Source organism: Eleginops maclovinus, chromosome 10 (genome assembly GCF_036324505.1).
Source record: "Eleginops maclovinus isolate JMC-PN-2008 ecotype Puerto Natales chromosome 10, JC_Emac_rtc_rv5, whole genome shotgun sequence".
Classification (NCBI taxonomy): Eukaryota; Metazoa; Chordata; class Actinopteri; order Perciformes; family Eleginopidae; genus Eleginops; species Eleginops maclovinus.
This window is the reverse complement of record NC_086358.1, coordinates 11,391,985-11,412,814: the sequence shown is the minus strand read 5'-3', so window position 1 is coordinate 11,412,814 and position 20,830 is coordinate 11,391,985. Positions and strand designations below refer to the sequence as shown.

At 39.2% G+C, this 20,830-nt stretch overlaps 2 protein-coding genes across 5 annotated transcripts in view; both read left to right on the top strand.

The window, feature by feature from the left end:
• The first annotated feature begins 855 nt into the window (after positions 1–855).
• On the top strand, positions 856–12,693 carry c10h10orf90 (chromosome 10 C10orf90 homolog). The gene is made up of 8 exons (XM_063892709.1): positions 856–1,040; positions 2,530–3,790; positions 5,292–5,438; positions 5,745–5,875; positions 6,806–6,977; positions 8,121–8,184; positions 8,539–8,629; positions 10,210–12,693. The coding sequence occupies exons 1-8, from the start codon at positions 897–899 to the stop codon at positions 10,246–10,248; spliced, it is 2,049 nt and encodes a 682-aa protein (XP_063748779.1). The 5' UTR covers positions 856–896; the 3' UTR covers positions 10,249–12,693.
• Positions 12,694–13,705: 1,012 nt separating this feature from the next.
• Positions 13,706–20,830, top strand: part of LOC134871398 (disintegrin and metalloproteinase domain-containing protein 12-like) — a 68,363-nt gene continuing 61,238 nt past the window's right edge. For all 4 annotated transcript variants that reach the window (XR_010166683.1, XR_010166681.1, XR_010166682.1 and 1 more), the window contains exon 1: positions 13,706–13,877. Coding sequence is in view for 1 of the 4 variants with exons in the window: in XM_063894172.1 (XP_063750242.1) it covers positions 13,784–13,877 (94 nt within the window). In the remaining 3 variants the exon portion in view is untranslated. The remainder of the gene's footprint in view (positions 13,878–20,830) is intronic.

Genomic DNA, 20,830 nt, shown 5'->3' with positions numbered 1-20,830 from the left:
CAGCTAGCAAATTATCCCACCATTTTCTCATCCTTTTTTTCTCCCTCTTTCTGGTTGTTCCTGACAACCCTTACAGAATCCGACTTGAGGTCTTTTTCAGACACTCAGTGAACTTCTCCTCCACAAAAGTCACATTTACTGTACAAAATGGCCCCAATGTTAATGAACAGATGATAGTAAAATTGGATCTTGTGCTCCAAGGGCCATCATGTTTAGACAGACTTGCCAATTTCCACTCTGCTCACACATACTATTTAGATTAAACTTAATGGGGATGAGGAATACATTGGGAGGGTGGTGACTTCAGAGGGTGTTTGCCATATGGTCCTGTTGCTTTATTTTCCTCCGGGATGTTAAGCTGCTGTTGATCCAGAAAAAAAGGTAATTCGAGCAAGGAAGTAATGAGAGAGGCTCTTTAAGTTAATATGGGGCCCTTCACATATAAAGATATGAGACATGTGATGGCAGCAAGTGGAACAATGTGAGTGAGAGACCAGAGGACACCTGTGTAGGGACATCTCTTTGTTTTTCAGGTGTGATCACATTTACAAAGTGGTGCAATTTTCACCTTGTCTCTTGTTTTCTCACTTAAAATGAAAAACAGATTATCCGCACAGCATTCGAGGGGTTATCCCAAAGTGAGAGCCAGTCGCCATGGTAACAGCAGCAGGTGGAAATGCAGACAGACATGCCGTCGGGCTGGCAATGGAGTAACAGTCAGGGCTGAGAGGCAGACCAGTGAAGTTGCCTGGTCTCCTGAGGTTGCAGAGAAGTGGCTCTGGGGTGGTGCTAGATTCACTTTACTGTGCCAACGTCAATTATTGACACTGTCAACATTGACACACAGGAAGGAACGCCAGAGCTGTGTTTGTGTGTGTGTGTGAAAGAGAGAGAGCATGTCTTGTGAGCAATGTGACATTGGCTCGTTTGTTTTGCTTTTATACATAGATGGAGAGGTGGAAAGGAGTCACAACAGTCTAAGTGCTTTGGGTGTGAAGACGTGGCAGTCACCTGACCAAGACTCTCCCAAATTCAAACAGGTAACTTGTTATACCTATCGTATGATTGTTTTACGCTGTTTTTTACATTTAGATAAGATGATGATGGATACTGTATCAGTGGGTCTGTGTGTGTTGGGAGTGCATAGTATGTCAGCCTGGACACTGATAGGACACTGAGTCTTCTAATAGTTGTCTGCTAGAGCATTATTATATAAATAGATTAAATTATTTTATACATTGCATGTAAAAGTTAAGTTTGCATTTGGTTAAAAATATGATAATAGTGAAGTAAAGAGAATAAAAAAACAAAGGGCCTTATTTACAACCACAACTGTGAAAAAGGTTGAAATGCACTCCTACTAAGAAAAAGAATGTTGAGACATACAATAGACAAAAGTTTCATTTAGTTAAAATACACTTGTTTCTGGGACCCCCAGACTCCTACATTTTCAGAACACTTACTTATGCCAAAAGAGAGTCCAAGAAATGGCAGTAAATAATCACTGATGGTGCAAGCTATCTGTTCAAAAGCTGAGGGAAATTAATAAAAATGTATAGTGTAGCATTCTGTGGGAAAAAAGATAAGTCCTCTTTTCAGATTGCATTACTTACATTTTACAAACAAAAAGCAAATATGCTCAATGGAACTTGAAACAAATGATAGAAAATATAGCAGGTCAAGCTTTAATGGAATTGCCATTCCTGAGTCACTGAAAAAAAATAATGCAGAGGACTTGTGATCAACATAAATGCTGATGGCAGACCTCTTTGCTTTATGAACCTTATTTGCCGAGATGTCAGAGTCTGTGTGCTGTCTTAAAGGCATTTATCCAAAGCATTGCCAAAAGGAAAAAACAATTCTGGCCTTTTAGTAGATGTGGACTACATTGCCTGCAATTTTAATTATCACTTTCATAATCTCAAGTTATTTAATGAGTGCATTTGTTTACATTTGATCGTAATCAAGGAAATGTATCAGTGGACTGCAGCAAGTATTTTAAATTATTTACTACTGCGCATAGGGACATATCAGCATTTCTTAGTGCTCTAAAAAAAACACCTTTAGAAACCTCTGGGCCAAGGACCAGAATCCTTGCATTTTTTCTTGTTTTTCCATCTCTTTTTAGGATAGAGTCACATTGTGCTTCTGTGAGGGATAAGTCACACTGTGTGCTGGCTTTGCCTCACTGTGTCAAGCATGGGGAGAGTCACCTGACTACAGAACAAACAGCAAAGCCCTGAAGACAAGACAGCTGACTGCCTATTTGAATGTACCATTATACAGTAGATATGTCATGTTGTCAATATGTCATGCCGTAGCAAATGAAGTTACGATGCATTTTCTGTACTTGCCACACAAGAGCTCAATTGACCAGATGAACGTACTGTACAGCATATGTTCTGCTGTGTTGATTAATGACTAAACATTAAGCAGCAGGCATTAGCAAAAACAGAAGGGTGGGATGGAGTTTCCATGCATAATGAAGTATCTTTTTCATTTAGAATCTGTTTTATCCACATGCTGTAGGTGCCAGATAAACGAAGCTTTCCTGCTGCTGAAGGGGACAGACCTGTAGGCTGGCAAGCTCTGAGGAGAGCCTGGAATACCAAGAGGGTGTCAGCTTTCCCTGGAGGCAGTCAGTCCAATGAGCCCCCCAGAGGGACAAGCTCAGATGCGAACAGGAAGCCCCCTCTGACGAAAACAACCAGCATAGACCCCCACAAGCATCCTCCTCTGCATGGAAACACTTTTGCAGATGCCTGCAAACCACACACTCTGCTGCAAGGGACAAGCAACACAGAAACAAACAAGTCACACGCTCACAGGACAAGCTGTGTTCAGCCTATAAGGGCAACAGTCCCACTGTTCACAGCCTCACAGACAAACTCTGCTGTGACAACAATCATCCCTCAGAACAAAGCAGGGTTCTCCTCCATCACCATCTCCTCCAGGAAAGTGTGCAGATCGGCTAGTTTGCCTGGCCGAAACCACTCTTCCAACTCCCCTTCTCCACCACTAGCCCACCAACCCATGGACCCAAACTCCAGGCAGGTCACTGTGCAGAGGAAGGCCACTATAGTCAAAGTGACAGAGCAGAGGATGACGTCTGGCCCTATCATGAATGCAAAAAGCACAACCTCACCAACTACCCAGGCTTTTGACACAGTGGTGCTCAGAAGAAAGGCTACCATCATCAAAGTGACGGAGCACAGAGAGAGCTATAGTCCAGCTAAGGCAGGGGCCGGGACCCTGAGGCACCCGGAGTACAGACACAGCTACACAGAGGGAGTGCACAAGAAAAACAGCATGTGGAGTGAGGGGAACCATTCACCACACATTTCATATAACCCTGTAGAATCCAACAATATGCCAAACTCTGCTGTAGAACCAAATACATTCACCTTAGAGAAAAATGGTGGGACGTTACACAAATCCACTCTGAAGCTTCTTGTCAGCAGTCCCCCTGCTATAGCAGCACCTGAGGTTTCCCCAGAGGCTGTTGGACAGAGATCAGGCAGGCCGAGCAGACCACAGAGCTGCTATGGCAATATATTTGGACACACTGAGCCAAGCGAGGACATTTTGAGAAAACCAGCCACCAGGAAATGGAGCTTTGGGATTCCACAACAGACCAATATCCAACCCGTGAACTCTGACAGTGTCTTCAGCCGGCCGTCATCAGCACACGAAGCAGCAGACACACCAAATGGAGGCCAGAAAGAAAGATGGCGGTCTGAGAATTCAGAGAGGAGAGCATCCCCCAGTTTGACTCTCATCAAGGCCTCAGGTAGGTTTCTCTGTCTCCTTGACAGTCTTCCTGTCAGCACACAGGCTCCCTTTGTCTCTGATCTCAATTTTCAAAGGATGGTGGTGTCTAAATATACATCTCCTCTGTGCCGTTTGTGTGTTCTCGCTTGAAGTTGTTACACACTCTGCAATGTTCTGGGGTTGAACTCTCAGTTTTGATATTGTCTATTAACTGATGTCTTATTGATAGGCATTCTACAGTAATATTGTATTTGAGTTTTCCTTTATCTGCTGCCTTGAGTGCAATTGACACATATCTGCACCAATGTCAAACAGCATTGCTTTGACGCAGAGGCCCATTGGTACCTACACTCTTTCTCATTTTCACCTTCTTTCATTTCCCCCACGCATCGCTTTGCATGTATAATCTATTAGTCTCACTTTTCCGCTGACAGCCTAGGAGAGGACGAGAAATCACAAGCTCCTAAACATGGTGACAATAATGCATTAGGATGGGTTAGAATCATGTTTGGCTTCCAGATCCTGTGAAGTACTGTAGCTATTACATTTAGGTACTTTTCTTTGTAGTATACTACTGAGGGGATAAACTCTGTTGGCACATTTGGGGGCTAGTCCCAGAAAGCTTTGTATTTTATGATTAATGCTTGGTTTTTGGTTGTGGTTCGATAAACTACAGAAAGATTTAGCTTAATGAGTTGTGTTCTACATTTTGGTAAATAGACTTTTGTGCTGAGGATTAAATAAGAAGATCAATACCTCTCAAAAATATTAAGAGTGCTATTGATCTTCCTATTCAACCCTTGGAGAGAAAGTAAATACATTTATTAACTAAAAATAAAAATGTACAATTTAATTGATTTAATATTAAAGGTTATTCTCCATTAAATAAATGCAGAGCTGTTTAAAAGTAGGGTATAGGGTAGTTTTTATCTCAAGTCTCAGTTAGTAAATGTAAACATCAATATGCAAGTTCTTATATTCAATGCTTCAGCTAAACATTAAATGCCAAGATGATGTTGTTGGGTTTATCTTTTGATATTTCAGGATTTAAATTTGGAATTGAACGTTTTGCATCAAGTCTGAACTCCTCATTTTATGCCTTAGCCTGACATAAGTCCTAGTTTTGAGACAACAGTTCTAAAATAAATGGGAAGTGTTTACGATATCCTAAAAAGGAACCAAGAAACACATTGTATTATGTTTAATGATGGGTTGTTTTTGAATGCTAATTATTCAGGTGAATATGTACAGTAAGAAGAAAGTGTTTTGCTGTTTCTTTGTTCACGATTTCTTTGCTCTGTGTGAAATAATGAATGATTCCTTAATCACATTCATTGAGAGATTCATCAATTAATTACAGAAGCCGGAGGCAACGTTATTTCAATTTAACATTTGATACAGTCAACCTTAAAATGAGGCAGGGATTATAAAATAGTTTTAACATCCGCCCAGCAGCCAAATGGCAGTCTGCCACAGCTTTACCGTCCCTTCACCTACGTTTAAGTCCTCTTGTGTTTCAGATCCGAACTCGAATCAGTCTCAAGAGGAAGTGCTTGCTCTCAATGCAGCTGCCATCATAGCAAATATCAAACTCCAAACACAACTTAGTAAGAAGAAAACCCCAAGTTGTGAGAAGGGCTCTGCTGTGTCACCCCAAGGAAATACAGGTATTATAACTTCTCTCCTCCCCTCAATGTAATCAGAATTTCTCACCTTATGAAACATTGATCCATGTTACATTTAACTGTCAAGTTTGCAAGCGCAACACTGTTTTCAGAGCTACGCCCTTCATTGAATCAATAACAGATCTAGTAAAAAATCCTCGGCTCTTCCATACTGTGAATATTTGATTTATACCATGAAGAAATATATCATGGCAGGCCCAGAGGGCTATTGCACATTGCGCCCAGACATCTGAAGCCAAGGCACGTGTAAATGAAATGCAAATAATTTGATTTACTTGTTTGTGATAGATGAAGGGAAATGTATGAAACCACATCCAGATCCAGATCAAAGACCAATCGAGAGTCACAACCAGCCCCATGCTGCATTTGTTCCACTGAGTCCTGACACTGAAAGGTCACCTCAGACTATTTCTCTACAGGTGAGTTCAGATGTTTTTTTCACAAAATAAAACAATCAGATTGGGAATTTTATGCAAATAGATATGATAGACAATTTGTGTATCGCTTTGGAACAATGCAATGTCTAATGCTGCATTCACATGCTCTCTGGATGATCACATGTGAAGTTGTTCTACTGACCTCGTGTTCTGTTAACATGCCTTATAAATCGTTGCTCTCAGTATTTTAAAAGTGAAGATTAGTTTTTTGATCCAAGTATGCTGAAACTTTTTAAAGTTTATTTTAGTTATTTTGTCCCTGATTTCCACCTGTCATTTCCCTAAAAAACACTAAAATATGTCTTTACCTAACTTGTTTTTAGGGTAATCCTGAGTAAGGAAATATTTTCTGGGCCTCTTTACCTTAATAGCAACTAACAGTTTCAAACTAATGCCAAATGAAAGTTAAAGATATCAGAAATATAATTTAGAGTGAATAAAGAGAGACATATTTTAACTTTTGTCCAGCATGTTTTTGCATAATATGACATGAACTAAGCAAGTCACAGCAAAATGCTCCCCAAATTTCCAAGAAGGTGTTCATGTGGATTCTCTCAGTGTGTACCTCATTTTTATAATTATTCTAACGCCACCTGAATGCATCTTATTTATTACACAGGTTGAAATCAGTACAGCCAAAGAGTGTTGAAAACAGTGTGTTGTTTTTAAATCCCCATGTGGTTAATTATCTGACCCGTCAGGTTGATCCTAACCCCGTTTGGGGATTTTGACCCCATGGCTGGAAACCAAGTAAAGTACTCTTAAGTGTCAGCAAAAGGGAATCACATTTGTACTGGCTACCTTTGGAGTGTTCCAAGGGGGGCCCAAGAGCTATATTGCAGGGGGAGTTGGAGTGGGAAGTTGGGCTTAAGTGTTTTGTCAAAAAGAGCAATATGTTTCTGGTCTTGGCAGAATGCACTGCAGAGGTCCAGACCAGACTTCATCAGTCGATCCCAGGGCAGACTGCGAGAGCTGGAGCGACGGGCACAGGAGAGGAGGGAGCTGGCAGGATCTGTAGACCTGTGGTCAGATGCTGCTGTCAGGCAGAGGAGAGCCCGCAGTGGCCGCTTTACCTCTCTGAACGGTACTGTGCCAGCAGCACCCTCACCTCACTCATCAACTTTGCTGCACATTGTCCTACTGCAGCTGCAAGAGCTGTTTGCCATATCGTAATCACACACATACAGGCACAGAACAAAGGGCAAGTCAATTCAGCCAATATGTTTTGTTTTTAATGGCCCACATCAACATTTTTGGTATTCAAGTTGCGTATAGGTAACATTTTGCTCAATTATACACAACATACACATTCATTTATTGCTTTAAGAGTTGCTAAATCCACTAAAACCATCTTCAGAAACCCAAAATAGTGAGTTACTAGTAGTTGAAACACCAAAACTGCTCAATGACAACACTTCATTGCATAGAAAAGCTTAATAAAATATAAAAAATGTGTAGAAAATATTGTTAAATTTTTTTTTCTTTATTTTGGGATTGGTTTGCCTTTACAGGAATAGTATTACAAGGACATTGTCAGCCTAATATATCGTTGAATCTGTTTTTCAACTGTAAGGGAAAAATATGAAGGAGAGAGCTGTGACTTAATTACAATAAAAGCCACTTGAAGTAAGATGTGAAACAAATTGTTTTATTGCATATATATATATATATATATATATATATGCAAGTGCTCGTCTATTAAGTAACAAGGTTATAGAGTGATTGAATTTCAGCTCAAATATTTCTGTGACCTTCAAATGTCGTTAAGCTTGCAGCGCAGTGTTATGTTTGGTGAGATTTCCATTCAGAGTGTCCAGGGTTCACAGGCAATAATAATGAATTTCAAGATGTGTGACAGTGATTGTGTAGCTCTTTCTGCACTCTAGTGGCCATGACAGAAAATTCACCAGTGGGCAATGGCTGCTGGGAAAATGGATGAGTGTTCATGTATACCGGATTTTGGAACCTCAATGGTCTTGCATGATGATGAAATAATACGTCATAAAGTATCCTGAGAAAATCTTCATTTAAACATGTTCTCTGTTCTTTTTGTGTAAGAGAGGAGGCTTTCAGTCTGTGCAACATCAGCAAAAGCTATACTGTCATGATCTTGAGCCTTCAACTCATCAGCGCTGTGTGTCGTGTGTGTGTGTGTGTGTGTGTGTGTGTGTGTGTGTGTGTGTGTGTGTGTGTGTGTGTTTTCATGTACATACGTTCCCGTTTCCAGATAACCTTTTGAAACCCAGAGATAGAGCCTTGACTGGGAGAGAGGTGCAGCTGAGATCTAAGCGGTGAGTGTTTCTACACCTCAGCACAATGTCTGGTGCCTCTTCTTATAAGAAGATGCATCCTTATCTCCTGTGTTGCTTTTATGTGTGAAGGAACCCAGAACCTCTATCGGTGACATCTCCTTTCAAAACATACTGCTTTTGATCCTCTGCCAAGACTTTTGCTCTAGTCATTTTTAGTTTTTTATTTCCCTTCCAGGCCCAGTTCTTTATTTTTTTTGCTTTATGGTATATTCAACCATTAGGAAGTATTTTTAGATGGAAGTGTTAGACTGTGGATTTATTCAGAATATGCTTTATTTACTTGCAAATCTACCAACAACCATAAAAGACACACATTTGTTATTTTTGTTACAGAACGCAAGGAGAGGGTAAGAGGAAAAAAGAGGAAGAGAAGAAAAGGGAGGTGTGTTTGACAAACAGACAGCGAGTTGAGCTTTTCAAAAAGGTAACCTCTTCATCTGTTTTTCAAAACATTGATAGATAACACCCTTTAAAACTCAATAACCTGCTTCTTCCAACCCGCATCTTAATAGTATATGTTTAATTATTGTAAAGATGCAATATACACATTTTGGGATATTTGGAAAGTGTGTGGAATAAGATGATGTTTCAAGGATGTAGGTAAGGGGAAGAAAATGATATTAAAGAATGAAATAGAACAAGATTAACTTCATTAGAGCAAACAGACTGACTTTAAGGTTTTAGAGGTCATCTCTTAGAATTGAAGCACCAGGCTTGCCTTTGTTGAACACCCTGAGGTTTTTATAAAAAATGTGTATGCCGAAATGATGCACTGAATTCCATTAAAACATTCAGTTCCAATTAGCATGTTACCTCAAAACTGTTACAGCCAGAGTGTTAACAACTTGCCTGGGAAATTGAACAACACATTAATTGTTCATATGACCCACAGGCAGTTAAGCAAGTAATAAAACACCTTTTCATACAAGCTCAATTAAATCTGGCAAAAGGTGATTTTTTTTTTAGTTATGGACAAACTACACAGCAATGAAACTGTTGGAAATGATGGCTTTACATTGCTTAGCAAGTCCATCATACCTGAAAAGACACATATAAGGTTGAAAGATATTTGAAACCATAGAAACACAATGAACAGCATGTAAATTCGATGTATAACATGTTTCTGGATGTTCTTCTGTTGAGGGGGAAATGTTGGCCTAGTGGAGTTATAAACAGATGAATAATTAGATACTGCAACACATCACTAATACAACAAATACAATTGTCTCTGACAAAATATTGAATGATAAGAACTTTTTCTGTTTTAAAAATGATATGATAAATAATATCGTATGGTGCACACATTAGTTTGGGGAAGTTTTCATACAGTTTAATTATATTTAATATTGAATCTTTATTTTGCCAGTAGATGTCGCTGTTGCCATACTTGTTCTATTTTCTTGCATTTCTCTGAGCAGTTTGATTAGAAAAGTTGATTAATAAAAGAAAAAATACTTCCTATGCAGTTTTCTGAATGGTAGAAATTGTAGTTTTGATCAGTAAATATCACCCAGTGCAGTTTTCATTGCTGTAGGTATTTTAGCTTCTCTCTTAAAACACTCCATACACCCTTCTCTCGTTATGGAGAACAACTGTGAACAGTGTCATTGTGCTGAGTGTATGAGGCCTGTGTTCAGTGTGAAACAAAAGGCCCTTCAGTGGCAGAGAGCGCTACATTGCAGTGCCACTATTCAGCAGAGCTGCACCCACACGCAGCTGCTCCACCCTCACTGCTGCTACAGCAGATAACACACGGAAGAGAGGCAGTGCCAGAGATCAAGCAGGGTCCTAAAAAAAAAAAAAGACTGGAAACCTGAGCATGTGGGTGACAGGACAGCAGGCTTCAAACCTGTTAAGGGATGATTTCCAACTGAAGCTGTAAAATAATGTTTGTTTGTCTGCCTGGATTCTCTAAAAAAAGCCACATTTCTTTTTTAGGACAAGACTGGTGCTCTATAGCCACAAAGGGTTTTAACAATCAGATTTTTTGTTTTCTTATTACAGACACTGTTGGATCAGATTCTTCAAAGGAACAACAGCTGAAAGAAGATGAAGAGATGCTGTGACAGAGCCTGTAGCATTGCATGGCAGACTGATGAAGTGACCTTTGCCCTTTGACAGTGCTGAACACAAGATGATGTCCTTTTGGCCCTCTTTTGTTTTTCTCATGTATCAACATTTCTCAAGTAACAGAACTTAACATCTGTTTTTTTCTATGAGATAAATCTAAGGCAATCTTTCAGAATGTCCAGACAGTCATTTAACATCGCTTACTGTACTGCTGCTTTGAAGGTTTTTCCAGAATTCTTCTTCACATCTGGTCATGCTGATATGTTGTACAAATCCAGCCATAAGATAATTATGTCCTTCTTAAAAATAGCAGTTCAAAACAGGGTAGATTTATTGACAGGATTTGTTGATGCTTTAAGGATCTTGAAAATCCAAAAAAGCATTATGTTTTGTTAAATGACCTTCTGGGTTTTTTGAAACATTGCCATAGATCATTCTTTTTAGAAAAACAGATGCTTTTCCCTGTGCATCAGCTGTTTTAAAAGCCCTTGTGGTATGCAATTACAAATGAAGATGGCAAAAGGAATCTATTAAGTCCTGTCCTAACATTCTGTTTTGGATAAATACCACATTGAGCCCCATAAACGCTGATTTGCTTCTGATAAAAAAACAGTCATGTCTGCTGTTTATCGCTGTTATCTTGTTTTTCACTTGATTGCAAATTGCCTTTCTTTCTAGAATACTTCAAGTAATGGGATGCAGAGTAAGCGCTGATGTCCTCACACAACCACTTTCACATGATCTCATGTGATGTGGAGCAGTGATCAGAAACATTCATTGTGCTTCACAGTCCCTTCCAGGACACTCTTTAACCGTCATCCTCATTATACAGCAAATATGAAGTCTGAAGTGTGCTCTGCTATTATCCAGTGCCAGCTATGAGCTGTAAGACGGAGGAATATGACCTCTTCTCACTGGAAATGCCCTGTTAATGGACAATGCAGATTTGAATTGAGCTTTTGTCCCTGTCCATGATGGACTAAGACGCGCCATTTTGCAATTTTAAAATGTGTGTGATCCAAAGTGAGAGTGCTAAACATTGGATAGTGGTTGGCATAAATCAAAAGTGAAATGTGTGTATATTTATTTTCAAAATAACAGACAACAGAGCAGACGCTCCTCATTATTCCTAATTGTTTTTTTACTCATTAGCCTTTAAGTCAGAGTTCCTTCATAGTCCAGCTGTTTCATCCATCTAAATTTGTACTGATGTCTTGGAGGAGAACGATGATCACTACTGACTGTTTTTGGTGAATTCTATTCCATGTGGGTGTTTTTGGATGAGAGGAAATTCATTTATACCAGCAGTCATGGTTCATAAATGTTCCTCTCTTTCTAAAATTAGTAATTTTAGACTGCAAAGTAGAATAAAACGTCTATGAACCATGACTGCTGCTTAAAGAAATGATTTACTGTGCGTTGTTTTGCTATTTAACTTTACAAAGAAAGTTTCACTATGCAATGTCATTGTTTAAACTTTTAGGTATGCTATATTTGAATTGAGTTACATGTTTTCTTTTATATATATATTTGAGTTTTATATGTTGTTTATTTTTATTCCAAACAAAACCATAAATGTTTTTCCAGGAATAAAGAGATGTATTTTCCCCAAAAATGCATTGACATAATAACAAAGATTAGATGGAATCATTTCCATGGAGTTAGGATTTATTATTGACTATTTTCTGTCTTCTCACACTAACAGAAATCCCCTTTTTACTGCCTGCACTTTATCTTCCTTCAGGCATCCTGGTTCTTAAAAAGAGCAAAAGATCAGCATTTTTTTTCAGCCTATAGCCGAATGTTGGGTTCCAGTCAAATCAGCAGGCCGGGAAACACTCCTCAGTTGTGTTTCATTTCGATTATTATTTAATCCCGAAAGAAGACTTTGAGAAATGTTGGTTTCTGAGTGTCATGACAAAAGGCTGTAGCCTACCCCATAGTTCCTATTTCAAAAGGTAAAAGCCAACATTTGGATGTACTGCTGTGACTTTACCTGACATCGAGCATATCAGAGTTCTCCTCTGTTCGGAGAAAAAAAGCTTTCAGGAACTCATCCCCATGTGAACACCTGCCTTATTTCTGACTGCATTTCCTCTTGAAGTGGATGTCTATGGTGGATGGCCATAGTGTCTGAATGGGTCACATCTATACTGTACGTCGAGTAGCTGGCTGTGACTCTCATGAATATATTTGAATCAGATATCGTAACATGTAAATATATTCAAAGTCATACCACTTTTTTGTGTCCTGTTCCGTTCTCATAAAACAGACACTTTTGTTCACACTATGCTTAGCTTACTCTGACACAATAACAACATGTATGCACAACAACGATGAGTAAAATCTGTGAGTGTGGGCTGTGTAGGCCACATTATTCAAATCTAAGCATGTGTGGGACTATCAGCACAGCATGTGTGGGACTATCAGCACATTGGGTCAAGTTAAGCAGTGCATACCCAGAGTCAGGCCGGAAATTAAATAGTTTGCCTTCAAAATAAAATGCCGTTTTCAAGCTTGAGTCATGTGCCCTGCTGCAACCTTCAGATTGTTGTGGCACATGGGTTGAAATGAATTCCTATTATTATTTACTTGCTTTATTGGGATATCCACTTACAAGTGCAAGTGACAATGCAAGGTTCAAATTGCCTTTTCCCATGACCATCATTTCAAAACATAATATGATCAAACATTCAATTTGCAATAAGAATACAAAAAAAAAAAGATGAAATCCTCAGTTTTATGAAAATAGAACCTGTTCATATTTGACTGTACATGTTTAAGTGAAGGGAAATAAAATCCATAGAAATGAGAGCCACGTAGCCATAAACGTTCATTATAGATAAAGTGGAATTTTTTCGTTCTAGGATAAGTCAAAGAAGAGTAATTCAAATCAAATTAACCTTCATTAGTTTAATTTAAGTAAATGTATTTAAGATTTTTCTAATTGTATCGTACAAACATAATTTCAAAGATGTGTAATTTGGGGTCTTTATTGTGAAAGCTCGGACCGGATGTTGTGTTTTGTTTATCTGTGTTAGCTTCATGCTGCTCCTGCTTGTTTAATAATAATAGGCGCGGAAGGTGGCATTAGGACCTGGCAGAGCGTTTCATGGAGCACATGGTCCCTACTCATAAGACAACACTTCTCACCAGTAATTGCCTTGCAATTGATGTCATTTCAGTAGGCGTCTGATACAGCGGCGGCTTGTGTGTTTGTTAACATTTTCCCCGGTTGCTCTTCAGTTCCCCTTACATGTCATACTTGTTTGCGGCTGCTTCTTGACTTGGACGTTTGTGAATGGGAGTTGAATCAGCTGTCCTCGGGATTTCCTAAGACACGGCTCATTTACTTGATCATATTTCAGGAAGTGGTTTTATTTCTTTTATTTTTTTTATTTTTTGGGGGGGGTGGGTGGGGGGGATTGCTCTTGTACATCAGCTGTTGTTGGATTGTATGATGCAGTGAAACAGTTGGCCAGTCCCGTCCACGCTTCAGCCGGGCATCATGAACCTCTGGAGTCTGAAGTGTGTTATTCTGACAGCACTTCAGGCTTTATCTGTCGCTTTGTGTGACAGCGTGGTCTCCACATCTGCTGAAGGTAAGAGGCGATGATGTGTCTTTCCTTTCCTATTATAGGCTTTGAAAGATCTATGTGCAAATTAATTGTCTTCTTAATTGATGTATCACTTTGTGATTGTCACACTTTAAAAAAATATATTGTTTTCACGTGGAAACGTCAAGAGAACGATGTTATGCCTAGCAAAGAACCCTTTTGGATTTGTGATTGTGTGCGGTCTGCAGTGTCTTTTCTTTTCTATTCTTCATTCATCTCTCCCCTTTGGCTGTTTGTGGTATATCATGTTTTATGAAAGCCTGTGTTAGTACAGCAGACTTACAGATCCATAACACATGTTTGGGCAGAGTGTAAACAAACTTTCTAAATTCATGGCTTGTTCTCATTCTCTCCAATCTCTGTGTCTGAAAGGCATATCATCATTTCTTTTTTAGCTAGCAGTCCATCCAGTGTGTGTGCACCTCAGAGGAGAAGAGACGCTGTATAATTGATGATGCTGAAACTCTCTTTGGTAATCAGGGGTAGCACTTGAGGCGTTACGCTCGCGCTTTAAGCATACTTCAGTTTTTCAAGGCACTTCAAAGATACTTCAAATGTTCAATTATGGACGAATACCAGCGTTACTTTAGTTGCAAATATAGAAACCAAAAATCCACAATGTTTTTTAACCTTAAGAAGTCAAGTAGATTTTTAGTTAATGACATCCCAGCAATCAAATGAAAAATAGATGCTTGAGAGCCCTGGGGAAATGTCGATGTCTGCAGCAGTGTGTGTTTTTGTCTTTTCTTTTGTGTGTTTGTCACACACTTGGATTGCACCCCTTTGGGCTGTAACTCATGCATCTCCATCACATGGCCCATGCCCTATAGGTGTGATTCAACAAGAACACTACACAGTGGGCTATGATCAACAGCTTGAGCATTGGCACCTACAGCAAACCTTTTCCATCTGCCTGTCACGACACTCACTGTTGAGTCATGGGAATTAATTACCAGCCAGGGCCAATGTGTAAAACTGGGATCAAAGAGTAAAAAAGTTGTTCATTTATTCATCAACAGTTTGTCGTCATCAGACGGTTGGCCTTGATAGGTTTGTTCTTGTGGGTTCAGACTTTATAAACATCTGTGTGTGTGTGTGTGTGTGTGTGTGGCTGGGAATGTCTGAGCCCATCTGTATTGGCAGGATATCAACTTGCTTGGGGGTAATCCATACTGATTGAGAAAAATGGATGGAGGGAGTGGTGTGAAAAAGTGCACATGAGATGAGATTGTGTTTAACTGACAAAAATAATCAAAATGTGCAGGGTGATGCATGACTTTGTAAGTGATGAAACCATTGGTCATTGTTCAAAAACTTAATCAGCAATAGTGTTGTGCGATATGGCCATAATGTTTTGCTAAGAGCTGGGTATTTTCATATCTTGATAATGATTCGAAATTCATCAAGCAAAAAGAACATAACAGCTTTAAGGGAGCTTAGCCTATATCACAAAAGAAACAATGAAGAAAGATATATATGACATACATTTTAATATCACTTTCACATATGCAGTACAGGGCTTGGGCTTCATTTTCTAATTTCTTTTTACTTACTATGACAAAAATATTGTTTGATTTATGAAAAAAAGTAGAAGCAGCTTACTGCAAGTGATGAGCATATTGAGTAGGAATCATTCTTTTTTTTTTGTGTCCAGACTGTGCTGAATTTGACTAGGCTGTCAGGAAACGAAGGCTGCTAAAAAAAAAGATGGAGTAGTTAGACTCTATGCAATGTCATGTTTGCATATATATTTCATGACACTGCCCCTAGAGCTTTCTTGTCGGTTCTCCTTTCCCTGTCTCTCTTATGTACGTTTCTGTCCTACCCAGGGATTACTGGGGAAGGATTTCCACCGATGGTTGACACATTTTAGTGTCAGCCAGTATTTACAAGCCATGCAGCTGCACTGCTATAACCAACATTACTCTGTCTGCCTCGAGCTCTTCATGCAGCTTGCATGCTGCATGCTCAGACAAATGAAAGTTGAGCTGAGAATGTATTTTTGGACTGTAGTAAAACATTCCTACAGCAAACCATGTCCTCCCCAGAGAGACATTATCACTTGAGGTGACCCATCTGAAGTCAGAGCTAGTCAGATGCAGTTTGTATCTTTTCAGTGTGAATGTATTCAGAGCTTCCAGATGAGTTGCTCAGGATAGTTGAAACCAACAGGGCCAGTAAGGAGACTTGGCTCATGTGTGGATGTGAATTAATACAGACTGATCAACCAGTTGCTGATCCAACGTGGGAATATTTATAAAGGGTGGAGGGAAATGGCTATAGAACTCATGTGGCCTAACCCTACATATGTTGCATTAATTTCTTCGAAGTTGCTTTGGACTTATTTGACCCTCCTCCCCCTGACCAAGTTTAACACACAAGCTGAAACCTGATGCTGGCTCTGGACTTTCTCATTGGACTTTCACACCCAGTAAGGTCAGAGTTGAGCTCAGCGCAGCTCTCCCCAAGCGTCTTCTCTTGTCTCTTCGGAGAACCCTTTTGGCTCAGATATCTCCTGTGAGTGTCAAATCTATCTGTGTAAATTCAAGTTACACCCTATCAGTGTTTACCCACTAAAGGTGACAGTTTATAAGCCTGTTCAGGTCAGTTCTTGTGTTCTGTTTTGCCGCACTTTAAGGTGGGGCATAATGAATAACATATGCTATATATAATGTCAGATAGCGCTTTCTCTGGCCACAAGAATAACTAACAACTGGATATCCTTTAGATTAACAGACCCAGTGTTTGGCTTTTCTGCATGAAATGGTTTAGGCAACTATTTCACTTAATATAACTGAGTCATGTCTAATTAGTCTTAACCATGGATTTTGTTCCACCTGTGCTCTTTCTGAGATGACAGGTCAAACTGTCTGATGGAGAAATAAGTCCACTGGGCCCTTCCACCTTTTAAAGCTGATATGGCCAACATGTTAGCAAACAATTGAGCATGGAGTGGAGTAGTTCTGGTTAAGTCTCCATCAACTTCTGGGAAAATATATTGCTTTCATACAGATATTTCTAGTTTATTATTTTTCTTAACGAAGTACAAAGTTTGCTATACTTAGTTAGCTCAAAGTTATTTATCTTAGTAGCTAACTTTGTTAGTCATTCGGGGATAAGCAGTTAGCTGCTCAGCCCTAAAGCAATAGCTAATGTTTTTTCTATTAATTGAAACACAATTGAGTGAGACTTAGAAAGTAAGATGCCTTTTAAAATATAATAATGAGATTAAACGCTTTGGCAATCTCCGTGAGGTTACTGTTGGGTTAACATCTAGCACATTAAGCAGTCACATTGGTACATGTGTTGTTAATGTTGCTGTTTTATTGCTGTAAGTAGCATACATGGGTTTACGTTGTCAAAATGGCCCATTTGTTTTCAACTTTACAGTAGTTATGGCTTACAAAGTAAAACCATATGTTTTTATTGTCTATTTACCCCTTTTTGTCTGTTTTAGTAAGATTGAATTTGATAAATATCCATGTAGATTTATATCACTTTTTGTCAAAGGATTTTTAACAAAAAAGAAACTACGCTTCTCATGTTGTCCTTGTTAATTTATTCATTTTGTTTCCAGCTAGAAAATCACATCAGCGTCTCATTTTTATAATCCTGCCAAAGCAGTGAATAGGAATCAAAAACAGGCATCAATCGCAATTCCAGATACTGAACTACACTGGGAAACATTCCCCAGTTTGACTTGATTCCATGTGAAGGCCCAGTCATTGTCTTTCACTTTTCCACATCATCCATCTACAGCCTAGCAAACGGCATCTGCCCTGATTTCACCATATTCTTTAATGAGAGAAAAGCAGGGATAAGACAGGTTACCTCCCTTCTGGGTAGGATTCCAAAACATTAGTCCAAAAGCTCTGCTCCAACCGTTTGCTTTGTCTTTCTGAGTAATGTTCCACAGGCAGACCTCTGATGTATTTTAAGGTGAGGCAGTAAGTGCACATAGAATAGTTACATAAAGACAACAGTTTCAAGGCCATACTTGACCAGGCAAAGATTGCTATAATCTTTCAGGTTTTCAAAAGAAGAGGCAATATCAAATCCTGTTTTACACTGCACATTTTAAATTACGGTGTAAAAAACATTTATATTACATTTCAAATTATTTAAATATTGCTACTGTATGACTTAAATGAATAGAAATTAAATAAGTATTGCTGAACTCTCTGGAGATCAAGTAATGGAGGAAATCGCACAAGCTGCATCAGTTTCAGAGTGATATCTATCTTTATTGTTATTATCCTATGAGACTTTCAAAGAAAGACATACCACTGACATAATTAGATATTTGCCCTCCACATATTGTACAATAGCTTGAGAACTGACCATATGATGATATGTTCCCCCATTTTCTCTTTGTCTTTTTTTTAGTGTTGCCTAATGTTTTATTCCTTCTTTTTTTGTGGTTTAATTTTGTGCCAGACATTGGCTTCCCATGACGCTGTAAATTGAATCCATCTTAGGGACCATATTAACAAGCTTTCACACGGCTCTGCTCCAGAAGCTCTCTGTGACTCTGACCTTAGTTGCTAAGGCACACAGGCGCCATACTGGGCAGCAAGCACAGCCCCTCGCAGCAGGCGAAGCGTAACAGTGTCACCTGCCTGGGGCGTAACAGCACAGGTTCCTCGGACAACATTAACCTCCTGCTGAGCCAAGGGGAATTTGTGCTGCAGGTCCATCTATTTCCCATCAAGTAATTATGTGCTGACATCATGCTAGTTTGACGGTAAATTAATTCAGTGTACAAGGTGGGGGTAGAGAAACAGGAAGAGGGAGAACACACAAAGAACTATTTACCAGTAGAGGGAGCCCAGTGTTAAATGGCTTGATTATGACCGTCAATATGTTCTAAGAAATTCTATAAATTCAACCATTAACAACTCTCATTGCTGTCATTTTTGACACACTGCTACCTTATAAGATTTGATTTAAGGAGACCCTCTCTCCAGTTTGTGCAGAATCCCATTACCATGATGTCACCTACAGGTTTTTATGTTTCCTAGTGCAACCCTCAGGGTGTTGACTTAATGTTCCCCAAATGGGTCAGATGTTTACCGTGGACTCAAGCCAAGATTACCATGCACTTTTCACCTTTGCTCGGTTATCCCCATAAAACATCAAGAACAAAAACAAGGATCAAGGTGAAGATTGGTTGACTAGGTGATCAGCAGTACATTAAGTCCAGCTTCTGGAATAAGATAATTCACTGCTTTGCTTTTTTTAATCATTCATTTTAAAGACTATAACATGTTGAAAATAATAATGAATGTTCATCACAAGTTCTTACAGCCCCAGGTGGTGTCTGTAATTGCTTGTTTTGTGTGATCCAGAGTCCCAAAGAAGGATTATTCTTTATAAGGATGTTCTGCTTTGAGACACTGGGTTCATTGAAAATAAGGCATTCTTTCTTAAAAATGAAGTGATGAATAATACTCTATCACACAACTAATGAATGTATTAACTATTCTTTCCAAAATATCACATTGAAATGTTTGGGTTTTGGACTGCTTTTCAATTTGAAGTTGTCTTTGGAACCTGGAACCAGGCATTTATCTACATTTTTTTACATTTTCAATTATGACAATAATGATCTGTCCCAGTGCTGATGATGAGAGAAAGAAAGAGATAAGCAAAGACATCAGAGTTCATTGCTTTTGTCCCCAAGGTCATTTATGAAAAAGCATCCTCTCAATGTATCATTTATTATTGTGTTCCCAATCACCATTCTGTTTGAATTAGCATATTTTGCCCACTCTGATTGAGGATAGATTGAGTTTGTGTCACGCCTGTCAATCACCCATTATTAAATGAGCAATAGCCATAAACATTAACCAAGTTTCCCCCTGTCGGCTGACCTCATGACCAACTTTTGGCTCAGAGCCTTTCCTTGATCTTGTCCCCAATCCTGTCAGTGCTCTGATTAAAGACATCCCCCGAATCTGGATAAAATGGGAGTGGATACATGTTGCTAATGTAGAAAAAGTGATCATTTTATTAGATTTGCTATATCCAAAACACATTTCCATATGTAACCAGGGAAAGGGTTGTTTTTAAATACCCGTGTTGTCTTTATTGTGTCATAGTTCTGCTTAAAACAGGCCAGTTAAACTCATTGCTTTGCCATAATTAATTCCACATGCTCTTATTTCAAGCCCATTTCCTTCTGGAGCTTTGAGTCGTAACTAAACAGTGTCCAGCCGTGTCAAACAATGATGGGATCATCTCAAGTGTGTCTCCTATACTCTTTTTCTTGAACTATTCAGGGGATTTTGTTTACAAACAGTGTCATTCAAGCTGCCCAATGCGTTGTTTTAGTATTCTCAAGATCATCGAGAATTGCTGTCAAAGTGACTTTGGAGAATGTCCTTGTGTTCTATTCCTGTGTCAGCCATCAGGCAAGGGTGACTGTGATTAGGATGGCTATTTATTGATGTGTAGCCTGATGTATTCCATCTCAGCAGGACCTGTGTATGTGTGGGGCACAGCCTTATCAAGTGTGCAGATGAAATGAAACGTATGCCATTTGGTAAAGCAAAGATTGTTATGAATATATTTATTCCATGGTTGCCTGTCAAGGAGTGAGTTACAATTAGTTGTGAGAAAGCACACTCTGCGGTTTAATACAGCAGAACAGTTGTTGATTTGTTTTGGTGGAACAGAGTGAGATGGGAAAGGGCACTAAGAAAGGATATCTTGACATCTGAGAAAGAACTGAGGAAGGTCATGTGTTCCCATGGACCAGTATCTCATAGGCTGTGGCGAATGCATACATTTTGAAGAGCTGATAAAACCAGGTAAAGATTGACTGTGAAATATCATCAGGAGCTGTAATCTTCTCTAGCAAGCACTGATTTAATACACAAGGCTACACAGCCTATCAAGGTTAAAACAGACAAGTCTTGACAACCAAAACAGTACCT

Bases quoted from the DNA above. Each gene is read 5' to 3' on its own strand.
- c10h10orf90 (XM_063892709.1), top strand. From the start codon at position 897: ATGTCTTGTGAGCAATGTGACATTGGCTCGTTTGTTTTGCTTTTATAC. The intron at 8,185-8,538 runs GTGAGTGTTTCT...TTTTTGTTACAG, and splicing joins GTGCAGCTGAGATCTAAGCG to AACGCAAGGAGAGGGTAAGA. The intron at 8,630-10,209 runs GTAACCTCTTCA...TTCTTATTACAG, and splicing joins GAGTTGAGCTTTTCAAAAAG to ACACTGTTGGATCAGATTCT.